The sequence below is a fragment of the Ctenocephalides felis genome, unplaced genomic scaffold (genome assembly GCF_003426905.1).
Source record: "Ctenocephalides felis isolate EL2017-DRISC unplaced genomic scaffold, ASM342690v1 CF-g0.4_SCAFFOLD_01492, whole genome shotgun sequence".
NCBI lineage: Eukaryota > Metazoa > Arthropoda > Insecta > Siphonaptera > Pulicidae > Ctenocephalides > Ctenocephalides felis.
The window spans coordinates 24,080,148-24,094,833 of NW_020537646.1; the positions used below are offsets into that span (position 1 = coordinate 24,080,148).

General features: G+C 28.7%; 4 protein-coding genes across 8 annotated transcripts in view; 3 read left to right on the forward strand and 1 right to left on the reverse strand.

Annotated features, from left to right (window-relative positions):
- Positions 1-653, forward strand: part of LOC113370612 (cytochrome b-c1 complex subunit 8-like) — a 2,422-nt gene extending 1,769 nt beyond the window's left edge. For 3 of the 4 annotated variants that reach the window (XM_026611307.1, XM_026611309.1, XM_026611308.1), the window contains exon 3: positions 505-631. In XM_026611307.1, the coding sequence (XP_026467092.1) occupies positions 505-599 (95 nt within the window). In that variant the 3' untranslated portion in view covers positions 600-631. Of the gene's footprint in view, positions 1-504 lie in introns of all 4 variants that reach the window. The other variant, XM_026611306.1, reaches the window with a different exon arrangement.
- Positions 654-1,076: 423 nt separating this feature from the next.
- On the forward strand, positions 1,077-6,557 carry LOC113370088 (heat shock 70 kDa protein 4-like). 2 transcript variants are annotated; one of them, XM_026610751.1, is made up of 12 exons: positions 1,077-1,357; positions 1,798-1,996; positions 2,308-2,491; positions 2,788-2,924; positions 3,097-3,454; positions 3,564-3,772; positions 3,945-4,119; positions 4,210-4,514; positions 5,039-5,146; positions 5,272-5,481; positions 5,802-5,993; positions 6,196-6,557. In XM_026610751.1, the coding sequence occupies exons 1-12, from the start codon at positions 1,242-1,244 to the stop codon at positions 6,466-6,468; spliced, it is 2,466 nt and encodes an 821-aa protein (XP_026466536.1). In that variant the 5' UTR covers positions 1,077-1,241; the 3' UTR covers positions 6,469-6,557. The 2 variants fall into 2 exon arrangements, with proteins under 2 accessions (XP_026466536.1, XP_026466537.1); XM_026610752.1 differs by having other exon boundaries at positions 1,080-1,357; positions 4,210-4,448; positions 5,003-5,146.
- Positions 6,558-7,128: 571 nt separating this feature from the next.
- LOC113370707 (ER membrane protein complex subunit 10-like) lies at positions 7,129-8,494 on the reverse strand. Its single transcript, XM_026611400.1, has 6 exons — positions 8,364-8,494; positions 8,125-8,292; positions 7,951-8,043; positions 7,582-7,751; positions 7,359-7,455; positions 7,129-7,276 (listed from the first exon to the last, which is right to left on the reverse strand). Exons 1-6 carry the CDS (start codon positions 8,415-8,417, stop codon positions 7,196-7,198), a joined length of 663 nt encoding a protein of 220 aa, XP_026467185.1. The 5' UTR covers positions 8,418-8,494; the 3' UTR covers positions 7,129-7,195.
- A 512-nt stretch (positions 8,495-9,006) lies between these two features.
- LOC113370068 (ER degradation-enhancing alpha-mannosidase-like protein 2) lies at positions 9,007-14,680 on the forward strand. Its single transcript, XM_026610729.1, has 11 exons — positions 9,007-9,115; positions 9,195-9,305; positions 9,712-9,897; positions 9,954-10,057; positions 10,168-10,307; positions 10,690-10,840; positions 10,906-11,085; positions 11,299-11,410; positions 12,941-13,085; positions 13,147-13,388; positions 14,001-14,680. The coding sequence occupies exons 1-11, from the start codon at positions 9,024-9,026 to the stop codon at positions 14,635-14,637; spliced, it is 2,100 nt and encodes a 699-aa protein (XP_026466514.1). The 5' UTR covers positions 9,007-9,023; the 3' UTR covers positions 14,638-14,680.
- Positions 14,681-14,686: the final 6 nt, after the last annotated feature.

Genomic DNA, 14,686 nt, shown 5'->3' on the forward strand with positions numbered 1-14,686 from the left:
TACAGTGCGTCGGAACCGGAATGAATGAATTTTGACTCAATTTCTAAAAATTATGGGCTAATATCTCTAAAAAAAAAAAAAAAAAATGAGACCACTGGCTGTCTATCTAAAAAAAAAAAAAAAAACGAGCCACCATCAAAAATTTGGTTCCGACGCCACTATATATATATATATATATATATATAAATATATATATATATAAATATTTATATATATATATATATATATATGATATGTCTGCATATTTTTAACATTAAATATGTTTTTACCGAGGAAATAATATTCTAAATTACTTCTTGGTAATCTTAAATTATTTCTTGGTAGACCACAAGGTTTGGATAATGCTTTAATTTCTGATTGCTAAGCCATTTTATGTACTTATCAAATCTATAAATACATATATCAAAATGTTTATAACATATACTTGAATAACATGAAATGAATATAATTTATACTTTATTAACAATTGATATTTATTTCTATATAAAATATTTTATATTTCAGCAACTATAATAGCATATTTGGTTTATGATACTGTTGAAAAGAAGTATGCTCAATTGCAGAGGAAAAATCCAGCTGATTATGAAAATGATGTTTAAATTTAATAATATGTTATTGTAGATTATATTGAATAAATTATTTGTGTAGTACACTAATGATGTTTTTTTAATTTGATGTTATTTCTAGCAGCATGCAATCATACATATAAAAGATAGTTGTCAAATATTATTCTGTAGAGTCAGAAATATAGTTAAATATGTAGACTTTTTATTTTCAGATTAGCTTCTGAAACACAGTTTTAACTCATTAATTCGATGCTTTAGACATACCCAATCTTAGTTCTCAAACAATTAATAATTATTAATTAATATCAATTAATATAATTTATGTTTTTCATCAGAACCCAAAAATTTAAATATGAATAAACACATGATACTCTATTTATTGAAACTTCAAAAATCCCGCGTTTCAGTTTTGTCAAATTCCATTACTGATGTCGCTGCCTGCTCAGTTATGTCATCAGGTAACCTAACAAATTTCTGGAATTTTCGTATATATTTGAGCAAGTTCAGCGCAGTAAGAATTGGTACCAAGTACTTAACGGAGATTTCGAGAAACAGCTCGAAATTTGTCATCCATTAGTTTCTAGAATTTTCCAAATAAGGTTGACATATCTATATATACGTTCAGTATATAAACTTAAAATTTTCGGAGGAAAAGTGATTAATTAATATTACACAATGGCTGCTATGTCTGTTATTGGAATTGATTTTGGAAATGAATCTTGTTATGTCGCTGTTGCAAAATCAGGTGGCATTGAAACTATAGCTAACGATTATAGCTTGCGAGGAACTCCGTAAGTTTTCTGTTTTAGTAGTTGTTTGATAATAAAAATATAGGAAGCAATAGTGTAACGTGCAGTGATTGTGCAATAATGAGTATGCCGGGTGGGTTATCAGACCATGCGTTTTTTTATATCAAAGCATTAATAAAATCTCATATTGATAATAAAAATCTATGAAATAATATACTGCTTATGTCGCCGCGTTATTACAATTTAAGTTTAACCTATATACCATATTATTTATTACCTTTATTAATTTTTCAAGGACATACCAAAATTGTAATAGAGATTTTACTTTTTTATGATAGACATTGATTGCCACTATCCTATATAGCAATCTGCACATTTATTTAGTGCATTGTTCATTTAAAAGTACATTTTCTTCAAACAAAACACATGCTCATTATCTTCTTAAATCATCATATTCAGCTTATATATTAAATTCTTGTTAGATCATGTGTGGCATTTTCTGGAAAGAATCGTGTGCTGGGTGTTGCTGCCAAAAACCAATTGGTCACAAATATGAAAAACACTGTATGGGGTTTTAAACGCCTTTTAGGGCGCAGGTATAATGATCCTCATGTTCAAAATGAATTACGTTCTTTGCCATTTCGAACTGAACAGAGGCCTGATGGTGGCATTGGAATTCGGGTAAAAATTCTTAATCAGTATTAGTTCATGATATCTGATACTTAGACTTTTTTTGAATGTTATTTTAAAAAATTTGGAATATACTACCAAATGCAGTGATTTATTAACACAATTGATTTTGTTTTATTTAATCGAATGAAATAATAAAAAGTATATTTTATTATATATTATGGAAGTATGCAATATGTTTAATAACAGTTTAAATAAAACTTTTATTTTATTTACAAAGTAAACACATAGTCTTTGGTGTTTATTGCTATATATGCATTGGATTTTTTTTCTCGTTATAAAATAAAATAAAACTGTCATAGGTACATTACTTGGATGAAGAGCATGTGTTTTCACCTGAACAAGTGACCGCAATGTTATTTACAAAGCTTAAAGAAACTTCTGCAAATGCTCTTCAAACTCAAGTTAATGATTGTGTTATTTCTGTGCCATCATACTTCACAAATGCAGAAAGAAGGGCATTGTTGGATGCTGCTTCTATTGCTGGTATGCATCTTATTGTAGTTTGTAAAACATGTATCACTAATATGTACCATTTTAATAAATTGTACAAAATAACTTACATCTGTAATTAATGAAATACCTATCACAACATTAATTTGAACGCTATCTAATTCAGTAAATATTTTTTTAATAAACTTTTGTATAAGTGAGTTAACAGTTAAAGTAATTTATTACAGTGTGCATTAACATTTTATGCTTATATACAGAATCTTTCTTTTTGGTGCAAGTTAAATACTTGATATATTTTTTTTACACTCAAGCATGTATTTAATTTCCAGGTCTGAATGTGTTAAGATTGATGAACGAAACAACAGCCACAGCTCTTGCTTATGGTATATATAAACAAGATTTGCCAGCTCCAGAGGACAAACCACGTAATGTTGTATTTGTCGATTGTGGTCATGCATCATTACAGGTTAATAAAATAACATATTGAGAATTTCTTCTTTGCATGTGTATTAAAATTTTAAAAGTATTATGATATTTAAAACTAAAATTTACCACTAAAGTTTTGAACTAAATATTGTTTTCAATGTTGTATTTCAATATTGTTGTATTTATTAAAAAATAATTCTTAAATATTGTAGGTTTATTCATGCGCCTTTCATCGTGGTAAATTGCGGATGATAGCCAGTGCATCAGATCCTCATTGCGGAGGTCGTGACATAGATATGATACTAGCAGAACATTTTTGTAATGAATTCAAATCACGCTATAGGATTGATGCAAAGAGTAATGCTAGAGCATACATTAGACTACTGGCTGAAGTAGAGAAAATAAAAAAGCAAATGTCTGCAAACAGTACAAAATTGCCATTAAATATAGAATGTTTTATGGAAGATAAGGATGTTCACAGCGAGATGCAAAGATCAATTATGGAGGAACTATGTGCTGGTTTATTCCAAAGAGTAGGGAGAACATTGAAGAAATGTTTGGATGATTCGAGTAAGTTATGGGACATCATGATTGCATCCATAATGTTTTTTTTGGCATTCAGACACACTCAAACTTTTCTTTGTTTTTCTTAATTAATCACATGAACATGTATTTTTAGAATTGCGCCTTGATGAAATACATTCGGTGGAAATTGTTGGAGGCAGTAGCCGAATACCTTACATAAAACATTTGATAGAAAGTGTGTTTGGTAAAAGCCCTAGTACTACATTAAACCAAGATGAAGCTGTAGCTCGTGGAGCTGCTTTGCAGTGTGCTATGCTCAGTCCTGCTGTTCGAGTTCGTGACTTTAGCGTGACTGACATACAGGTAATAAGAACTTTAAACTTTTTTTGTTTATAACAATTCTTTTAAAAATTGTAAGGCAAATCTTTACAAATATTATTTTTGCCAAAATCTGTAAACAGCAAATGCTGTTTACAACATTGATACAAATGTGTTATGCATATTAATTACTTAAAAATGGTTATAATATTTTCAGAACTATCCTGTTAAGCTAGTTTGGGATGCAAGTGCAGGTGAAGAGGGTGAAATGGAAGTATTTCCTGCCTATCATGCTGCACCATTCAGTAAAATGTTGACCTTTTATAGAAAAGAACCTTTTGCCATCAAAGCAGTATACTCACATCCTGTACCTTTCCCAGATCCGTTGATTGGTGAGTAAAGAATAAATCTATCTCAAAATCAAATACTAATATTAACTCGTTGAAATTCATCAAACATAAACTATGTAATGATATTATTAGGATCTTGGACAATAAGAGACATTCGTCCAACACCTGAAGGAGAAAGTCAAAAAATCAAAATCAAGGTTCGTGTGAATATCCATGGTATTGTACATATATCAAGTGCATGCCTCCTAGAGAAACATCAGAGTAATGAGCCTGAAGCCATGCAACAAGAACAAGAAGGTGTTGAAAATATGGACCAAGAAAATTCAAAATCTGAACCTAATGGAGGATCTGGTTGCGCTGGAAATGAAGAGGTAGGATTAGGAGATACAGCCCAAGAGGCTGGGTGGGCACAACGTGTCACACAATGGTTCAGTTCGGTACGTTACTGTGATAATTCATACCACAGAACTGAATACTGTCGCACAAGCTTGTCCCAATTTTTTAAACTATTATATTTAAAAGTATACAACAATATTTGCAATAAAAATTGTAAATATTAGTGTATTTATGAGTATATATACATATGTCTAGATATATGTATGTAGTTAGGTATATTTTTATCTGTTTATGTATTAGTGTGTATGTGGGTATGCATGTATAAACATAATATATGTGTTCTTGATTTATATACCCAGTTGTTTTGAATGCATAATTGTGATTCTCCTAATTATATAATTAAAGTCAAATTTTAGCTTTTGCGCACATGCTTGTCTGATACATCTTGCTGTAAGAAAAGTTTAAGCACATGTTATTGAGAAAAAAAATATATTAATGTCAATCTCACAATAGAAACACTGAAAGAGGGACAAGCATGTGCGATAGTATTTTACTATTTATTACATTTTAAAGCTTTGCATGCTTATAGGATCATCAAAATGATCTCAATGCTTCTGACAAAAAGGATAAGAAGAAAGAAAAGAAAATTACTGTTAAATCAACTGAGCTCCCTATTGATGCTTACACTCATGGATATACCCAATCGGATCTGAATAATTATTTTGAACAAGAGGTGAGTATGTAGAATTGAAATACTGTAGTGGTGTTGATTGCTTTTGTTTCTTATAACTGAAAACTCATCCAAACCAAGCATTTTTCATAAGAATAAATTCACTAAATTAAAGTTTGTATTTTTAGTGCAAAATGATTTCATCAGATAAACAAGAAAAAGAGAGGGCGGATGCTAGAAATGCTTTGGAAGAATATGTTTATGAATTGCGAGGCAAATTACAATCTGAAGATCAATTGGCCATGTTTTTACCAGAGCAAGAACGATCACAATTATGCAGCGATTTAGATGCAATGGAAAATTGGCTGTATGAAGATGGTGAAGATTGTCAAAGACAAGTAAGTAGCCTAATATTTTCATACTGTATAAGGTTTTTGTCTGAATTTAAATAATTTATTTTTAAAAGAATCCTAAAATTTATTATTTTAGACCTCATTCATTTTTATTATAGATTGTTGAATTATCTGTTTCATACATGACATATCTAAATTTGATAATAAAAAACCATTATGTTATACTTAGCTCTTATTAACTTAGTGTTTTGTATATGAATGAAAAATATTAGTATGTATGTACATATATTGTTTATTAATTTTATTCCAATTATTACTTTTCGGTCTTTAAGTTCTAAAATTGTTCATGAATTTATATTTTTCAGATCTACTTTGATAAATTAACTGCACTAAGAACACAAGGAGAACCAGTTAAAGCTCGAAGATTAGAGTATGATTTAAGGCCTTCTGCACTAGAAGAATTAGGTCAAGCTATTCAATTAGGAAGGAAAGCAGTAGATATGTGTAACAATAAAGATCCTCGATATGATCATCTGACTGATAGTGATATTAACAAGGTTAACATTAAATGGAATTTATAAATATTAGTTGTTTATGTACTACATACAAGTCCTTTAGAACATAATTGAAAAATGCTATGTGATTTTTATGTTGTACATAAGTTGAGTAATGTACTAATTTTATTATATCTCGAATATATTAACCACATTATTGTTAAAAAAATTTGAGCAATTTTGATAGAAACTTTTATATTTTCAGGTTGCAATGGCTGTAGAAGCAGCATATAAGTGGTTGGAAGAAAAGCGTACAATATTGGCGTCAACTCCGAAAACAATAAATCCACCAATCACTGTGCAACAGATACGTCAAGAAAAGCAGACTTTAGATCAGGCAATTATCCCAATCTTAAACAAACCAAAACCGAAAGCCCCCACACCGCCTGCGACCCAACAAGCAGAAGAGGAAGGTACTAACAGTAATGCACAGGGTGATAATCAGTCTCCTCCAGAGGACAAAATGGATGTGGAATAAATTAAGTTTCATGCTTCACATATTTTCACACCCCTAACTTGTTGTTCACATCCATATGCGCACTATCTTTGTATTGTGGCTTTATAAACCAATTCAACTGAACATAGTTTATAACCAATAACTGCAATAATAGTTTTTCTGTGAATTTCATTTTGAAAAAATAACTTACTATTTATGGGCATTAACATTTTTAGTAAGATATTCCTAAACAGCATTTTGAATTATGATTGTCATTTATTATTTTTGTTACATAAAACTTATGAATTTATTCAAATATAATATATTAATTTATTAAATGAAGTAATCATAAATCTAATGTCATTTAGTTGCATAAAAATGTTCGTTTTTTTGATAAATTTTCACATGAATATGCTTTCATTCCATAATTTGTATTAAACATTTATGTTTGAGTGTATAATCATTTTCAAACGATGTATATAATAAATATAGATGCAACAAAGTTGCATTAAAATAAAATATGTTTGTTATTTCAAAATTTAATAGTTCAGGTACTCAATTGTATTTTTCCTTTTAGAAGAATAATATAATATATATATATATATATATATATATATATATATATATATATCATTGACAGGTTTTACAAACAATGAAACAGTGGTTATATGCATACATGAATATATTATTTCAATATCTTTGACAAATATTACAAAACCATTCCTATTCTAATATAAATTATTTACACAGAAATGACATGAATGTTCAACTATCGGCCACCTGACTGTGCTTCAGGATTTGCTGCTCCAGAAATTAATACAAATATTGCTATTGGAACAATGTACATCCACTAAAAGAGTTTATGGGAAGAATATTGGTAATAATATTAAAACCTGGTTATACTTCATTCAATGATCAAAAGAAAAACTTACATATTTTGCTAAAAAGGATCTATTATCTTTTACTTCTCCCCGTTCTCTAGCTTCTTTCTCCCTTTCTAGCTTTTGAATATAACTTGCTGTGTCTGGTCTAAAATAATATTCAAAACAACTTGTATATATGTGTATGGTGAAAAGTTTTAAATACAATACGGAAATAAATATGATGAATTTTTTTGAGTAAATTAAGTATCTAAATTAATTTTATAATTCTCACATTGGTGCTGATTGCATGTGTTTGATTTGAACCACAGTTTTAAATTTATTATTATTTAGTTTGCTTTCTATGATATCTGAGGATACAGACTCTGAAATTCCCATCACAAAACCAGAGTGTGCTAAATATATTGTTATTGTATCGTCTAATCCACCTGCAGTAAGCGATCTCTAAAAAAATATATAAAATTCATATTAGAAATATGGCTATAAGAAATAATGATTATAAAAAGTTATTTTCTTTCCTTGAGTGAATTTGATAACTATGTTTGATTATGTTAACTTGTTACTTTTATCATCAATTGTTTGCTTGATATGTGATAATTTTTAAAACTTAGTTTTTGAAAAAAATCTACTTTCATACACTTACAGCCTTTACACTTGATAGATATGTCACTTTACTTCCGTCTGAATTTACCACTATACTTTTCAATCGGTACATCTCATCCTGGTCAGCAAGATTCTAAAAATGCATGCATGAAGTATGATATTCAAGTAAAGATATTTGTAAAGATCAAAGTGTTAAAAGTACTATTTTAGGTACCTGTAAATTAATCTGTTGATTTGGATTTAGATCTAACTGATTAATAGCATAGAAAGTGCTCCTAGTTGTTTCAAATGTTATATTACCTCTTTCTTCAAAAAATTCTTTATTTTTTAAGTCTAGTGCATGATACAATTTTATATGTAACCTTCCATCATATTCCATTACCTATAGTATGAATAATTTATTAAATTAAAATTATTGAAATATAATATTAATGCAATTAATGTATTTCTTACACCGGCTATACATTTAAAGCAAAATAGTGAAAGAACTGCAATTATTTTGTTCATTTTATTAATGATAAATTAAATATAGTAAATTTATATAAGAAAGTTTAGTGCACTTGAAAACTATTTTGACATGTGAAAAATGTAAATATATATGTAGTAATATATTTATGTAGTAAATGCAGTTTCAGGTTACTACATATTTTTTTGACCACACGAAGATGTTTGACTAGGATGTTTGACAGTTTGACAATTGCAACTAATGACCTAGGAAGTCCGGGAGTATATGACATTTAAAATCAGAATGTTCATTACGGTGTTCACGGTGAATTTATTATGAATATTATTTATGAAATACTACTACTTTCAGATATGTGAATTTTAAGTTAATAAATATTATCAATTTTAAATTAATAACTTATTTTTACTAAAAAAAAACATTATGACTATGAAAGTAGTTTAGCTGCTATGTTTAGCTATTTTTAAACTTCAAATTTTAATGAGTGTTGGTTCAACCTCGGACTAAAAATGAATATGACACAAGAAGCATGCAAGAAGAAAAATTGACAAGTTTATCACACGAATACATCATATTAGGGTTATAATATGATATACAATAATATAATATATTTATATTATAACCATACTATAACAACACATTAATTAATAATGGTCAGTCTGCGTCTTTTAGTTTTTTTAACTATGTTTACACCAATTTTTTCCATAAGAAAATATTCAAAACATGACATGCTTAAATTACGGTAAGATTCACAACTTATTGTAACTGTTTTAGAAAGAGATTTGCAACACAGACATTTTACGATATAATTTTTATTTTAGTGAAGAGGTTCGTCAAATGTTCCAGCATGCTTATAATGGTTATTTAAAATATGCATCAGATTATGATGAATTGAGACCATTGACTTGCGATGGTGTTAATACTTGGGGAAGGTAATAAATATGAACTTATTTTTATATATTTTATTGATGTTATATTATTACGATATATAAAAGTTTGTTTTGGTACAGATTGTTGTAAAGATTAATCAAATTATTGCATTCAAGCTTCAATATTGAATTGATTTTCAATTTCCTGATTCAAACCAGGACTCGAAACATTTGCTAGGCAATTTTTTCTATGTCAAAATGGTTGCTAGAAAATTTAATTTATTTTATAATTTCATATGTGCATGTGTTTATAAATATTTATAAAGATGATTTCAATATTGCTACATAGTAAAATATAATCTAAATAAATTACTGAAATAATTACAACCCTTTATATAAATAATATGTGCAAGAATAATTGATGAATTTGTATCAATATGTTTCTGATTATTTATATTCATATTTATAGTTATTCCCTGACTCTTGTGGATGCTTTGGACACACTGGCTGTGATGGGAAATTATACAGAATTTAGACGTGCTGTAGATATTATAATTAGCAAAGCAAACTTTGATACAAACATCAATGTATCAGTATTTGAAACTAATATAAGGATTGTTGGAGGTTTAATAAGTGCCCATCTTATGTCATTTAGGTGAATATAAGCAATAAGTTTAAAGTTTTGCTCTGAATGAATGTTATTTGTGTTAGGGCAGGCATTGACATAGAACCAGGTTGGCCATGCAATGGTCCACTTTTGAGATTAGCTGAGGATGTTGCTAGAAGGCTTCTTCCAGCATTTAATACACCAACTGGTATACAAATTTTATATCAATTTTTTTTTCAAAAATTATTTGATACATTTTAAAATAATATATTATTTTAAATGAATTCAATGAATATATTTATACAACTAATTATTCAGGTATGCCTTATGGCACTGTAAATTTGAGATATGGAGTACCAGAAGGAGAAACATCCATAACATGCACTGCAGGAGTTGGAACATTTATAATAGAGTTTGGAGCACTTAGTAGACTGACGGGGGATCCAATATATGAAGAGGTATGATATCAAGGCTTATCTTTCAGATGTATTGTTAAAGTGATCTTTTTCTAAAAAAAACTTTACCAATATTTTATCAACTCCATAATAAACTCCCTACAAAGAACCAACTTTTGAAGATAATAGCAATATTATTATAATAATGGGAAATACTACAGTGCTTATTGCAAAAAATATGATTAATTTTATTGTCTATACAATTTTTTTTATCATAATTTTCAGACAATCAAAAACACTAGTATGAAATATAAAAGAGACATGAATAATAAATTTTATATGTGAATAATTGTAATTAAATTTTCATTAATTGGTCTTAATGTACCTTATGATGTTTAATGAAATTTATCTTGTGTACTATTAAAAATTATGCAACCACTTTCAGGTAGCATTAAATGCTTTGCATTCATTATATAAACACCGATCTTCTATTGGATTATTTGGAAATCATATTGATGTATTAACCGGAAGATGGACTGCTCAAGATGCGGGTATAGGAGCAGGAGTAGATTCCTATTATGAATATTTAGTTAAAGGTGAATTAAAAATCATTATCTAATTCTTTTTGAAATTATTTGAATGTTTTTAAATTATTTTTTAGGTGCTATTATGCTTCAAAGGCCAGAACTTATGCATATGTTTAATGAAGGTTATAAATCAATAAATAAGTATTTGCGCAAAGATGATTGGCATATATGGGCTTCTATGAATAAAGGCCAAGTAACACTACCTGTATTTCAATCTCTAGAAGCATACTGGCCAGGCGTTTTAAGTTTAATTGGTATGTGAGTGACTTAGCATTCTATCTAGAGAAAAGATCCATATTGCCTAAATTCAAAAAGTCAGAGGCTAAAATTATTTAATACCAAAATAATAAAATACATATCCTTGCTATGATAAAAGGGTATAGTATTATAGTAGCAGATAATGCATACAATAAAATTATTTCATTTGAAAATGCTTCTTAATGTGATTTCAATTATTTTATTTGTAGGTGATACAAAAAATGCTATGAAGACTTTACATAATTATCACAGTGTTTGGAAGCAGTATGGATTTACGCCCGAGCTCTATAACATAGCTGCTGGTGAAGCTGGGACTAATAGGTATTATTTGCTGTTATGTGCTTTGAGTAGAGTGTTTTCAATTTTTATGAAAGTATCATAATTTTGAGTAGAATATTTTTAATTTTTATGATAGTATCATAATTTTTGTTATTTGGGATCAGAACAACTGTATTTCACATATTATAAAATATATATTTAGATTAATATATATATATATATATATATATATATATATATATATATATATATATATATATATATATATATATAGTATATCCTTGCCCCATAATTTTATGCTTTAAATCAAGAGACAAGGCCCTTTTCTTTAGACCCAGGTTATAAAAGTACATAACATTTTGTAAATGTACAAAAAACAAAAAATGCAAACTATGTTGAGTACTTGAGTATAACTGTACAATCACTATCAGTGTAGTCAAAATTTCAAATGTTAAATGAATTCTCAATATATTTGCATCATATTATATACATTATAGACTTACTCTAAAATAATTCTTTGGGGGCCTCCATTAATCACGTGAAGTTCTTAGGGCGGGGGGGATTTGACAAAAAATTACGAAATATTACGTGGGGGAGGGAGGGGTATAGTAAGATATCACATGTATTTATTTTTTTAAGAAAATCAAACATTTTCAAAAAAATAAAAAAAAATATATTCAACTTCCCGGGTAAGGGTAAGTTCTAGTAATCGCAAAATAATCGAAAATGAAAATTTGTATATATCTTTAATTTTCAAAGGTTTCTGAACATTTTGGCATACCTTAGAAAAAATGGATGTATGTGTGTGTGTATTTGTGTGTGCGTGCGGATACAAATTTTCGTCGGCGATTTCAGGAACAAGGTTCAACCGATTTGAATAATTCAAAAAACATTCGATTCGTATTGATAAGGAGACGTGCTGATTAGTTTTTGGGCGAAGGTAGGCCTAGCCGTTCCGAAGATACGGGGCAAAAAGTGCCAAAAACAGTATCTCAGTTTTTAAGAGAACGGAGCGTCCGATTTTAATAATTCAAAAAACATTTTACTTGTATTGACAAGATGAAGAACTGATTAAATTTTTGGGAAGGCAGGTCCAGCAGTTATGGACTCTCAATAAAAATAAGTTAAAAAAACGCCTTTTGACGGTCAAAAATGATCATTAGACATATGCATATCAAATTATCAGACATTTTATAGAGATTTTTATAATCTGTACACATTTTGAGTAAATGTTATTGGGTTCCGTACCATGATTTTTAATTACGGTACGGGAAGTTCAGCAATTTGCTTTAAGGCACGATGCCATGAACCCGGCTAGTTATGTTTTATCAGGTAGCTAAAAATACACGTGATGTTTGGTGGGGGAGGGAGGGTAACTTTGAATATTACCATGTATCACCAGGGGGAGAGGGGTCCAAAAATCCTTAAAAACTCGCTCACGTGATTAGTAGATACCTCCTTTTGGCGGCTCGAATATCAGGTCACTCGTAAGTATGGTTACCTCTGTATTTGTTATTTAAAATAGAGCATTGTTACAAAACAACAGAAAATATATTGTGTTTTAAATTATAGGGAAAACTATCCATTAAGGCCAGAATTAATTGAATCAGTGATGCTCTTATATAGAGCAACACAAGATCCATATTTATTGCAAGTTGGTGAAGACATATTGAGAAGCATACAACATAGTGCTAAAACATCTTGTGGATATGCTACAGTAATTTTATTCTTGTTAAGCTATAATACCACTTTTCACTAATATATGATGCATGTTTCAGATTAAAGATGTCAGAAATCATCAAAGAGAAAATAAAATGGAATCATTCTTTCTTGCCGAAACAACCAAATATTTGTATTTACTATTTGACACTAATAACTTTATACATTCAAGAGGACAACATGGACAAATAATTGATACTCCAAATGGTAAATGCATTATTGATACTGGAGGATACGTTTTTAACACAGAAGCACATCCAATTGATATTGCAGCCTTACATTGTTGTCATGAAATTCCCAGGTAAAACAGAAATTCTCATTTGTTTTAACTATTTACGGTCTCTTATATCAATTAAAACTAACACACTATAAGCTATCTCTATTAGTGGAATTTTACAATTAATGTTTTGTATAACGATTAACCTGTTATGGATGTATGGAGAAATATTTATTTAAGAATGGTTAACTGAAACATATTACATTTTGTTGATAAGCGGGGCGGGAAAAAATACTTATCTTGAGAAATGCTACTTATCAGCTGGCTGAGTATTTTCACTTGCTTGAATGTACTTGCAGGGCTAGCTACCTCAGAGTTCACATGTGGTATTAAAAGAGTTAGATAAATATTCAATTGCTTTATTTTTTTTACTTTTTATAGTTTTTTTTCTGCATGATCATAAAAGAAACAGTAAATTTTAACTTCAAACAAGTTATTACTAAAATAATTTGCCACTATTTTATTATTAACTTCCCGAAGCAGAAGTTTATGTTTTTTATTGATTGTGAAGGTAGCAAGATTATTCTTGTAATTATATCCAAAAAGACTAGTTCAATTAAATTGAAGCGGTTTTAATATTTCTTTTTCAATATTAATCACTGAAAGAAAATCTTTTCATAAAATCATATATTTCAGACAAAATTTATTATCAAATTTACATGAAAAAATAAAAATGTTCCGAAGCATTAAAAGCAAAGTTCATGACTTCACAACAGATGATCACTCAAAACCACAAAAATTGCAAAGAGAAGGAAAGATTTTGGATATTGATATCACAGAAATATCAGAAAATGAATTAAATGAAAATCCAAATGTTATGGATAATAAATTTACTAATGATACATTTTCAAGAAACAATACTGAAGGAAAATATCAAACAAATGAAAGTAGTTCTCAGGGTCATCTAGGTGAAGTTATTGAAATTGTCAAGTTTTCTTCAGATTTAGATACAAATTCCGAAGAAAATGATATGCTACATACGGCAAATGATTCCACATTAAGAGAAATTAAGTATAAAACTGATATTGATAAGAATACTGCTAAAGTTGTAGACAGTTTTTCGGACACAACCCCTGTAGAAAGTTTAGTTAAAAATTTGATCAAAAGTGCGTTGCCAAAAAAATTGAAGTTTGACCCACAAGATTTATTACTTATGATTAAGAATAATTATCATTCAAGAAATATTACATGGGAGAATGATTATAAATTGCTTACTTGTAAGGCACAACCATTTTCTCAAAGGATATCTCTATTGGGTGAATTTTACAATTAATTTTTTATGTGACAAATGATGTTATAGATGTATGGAGACATATTTATTT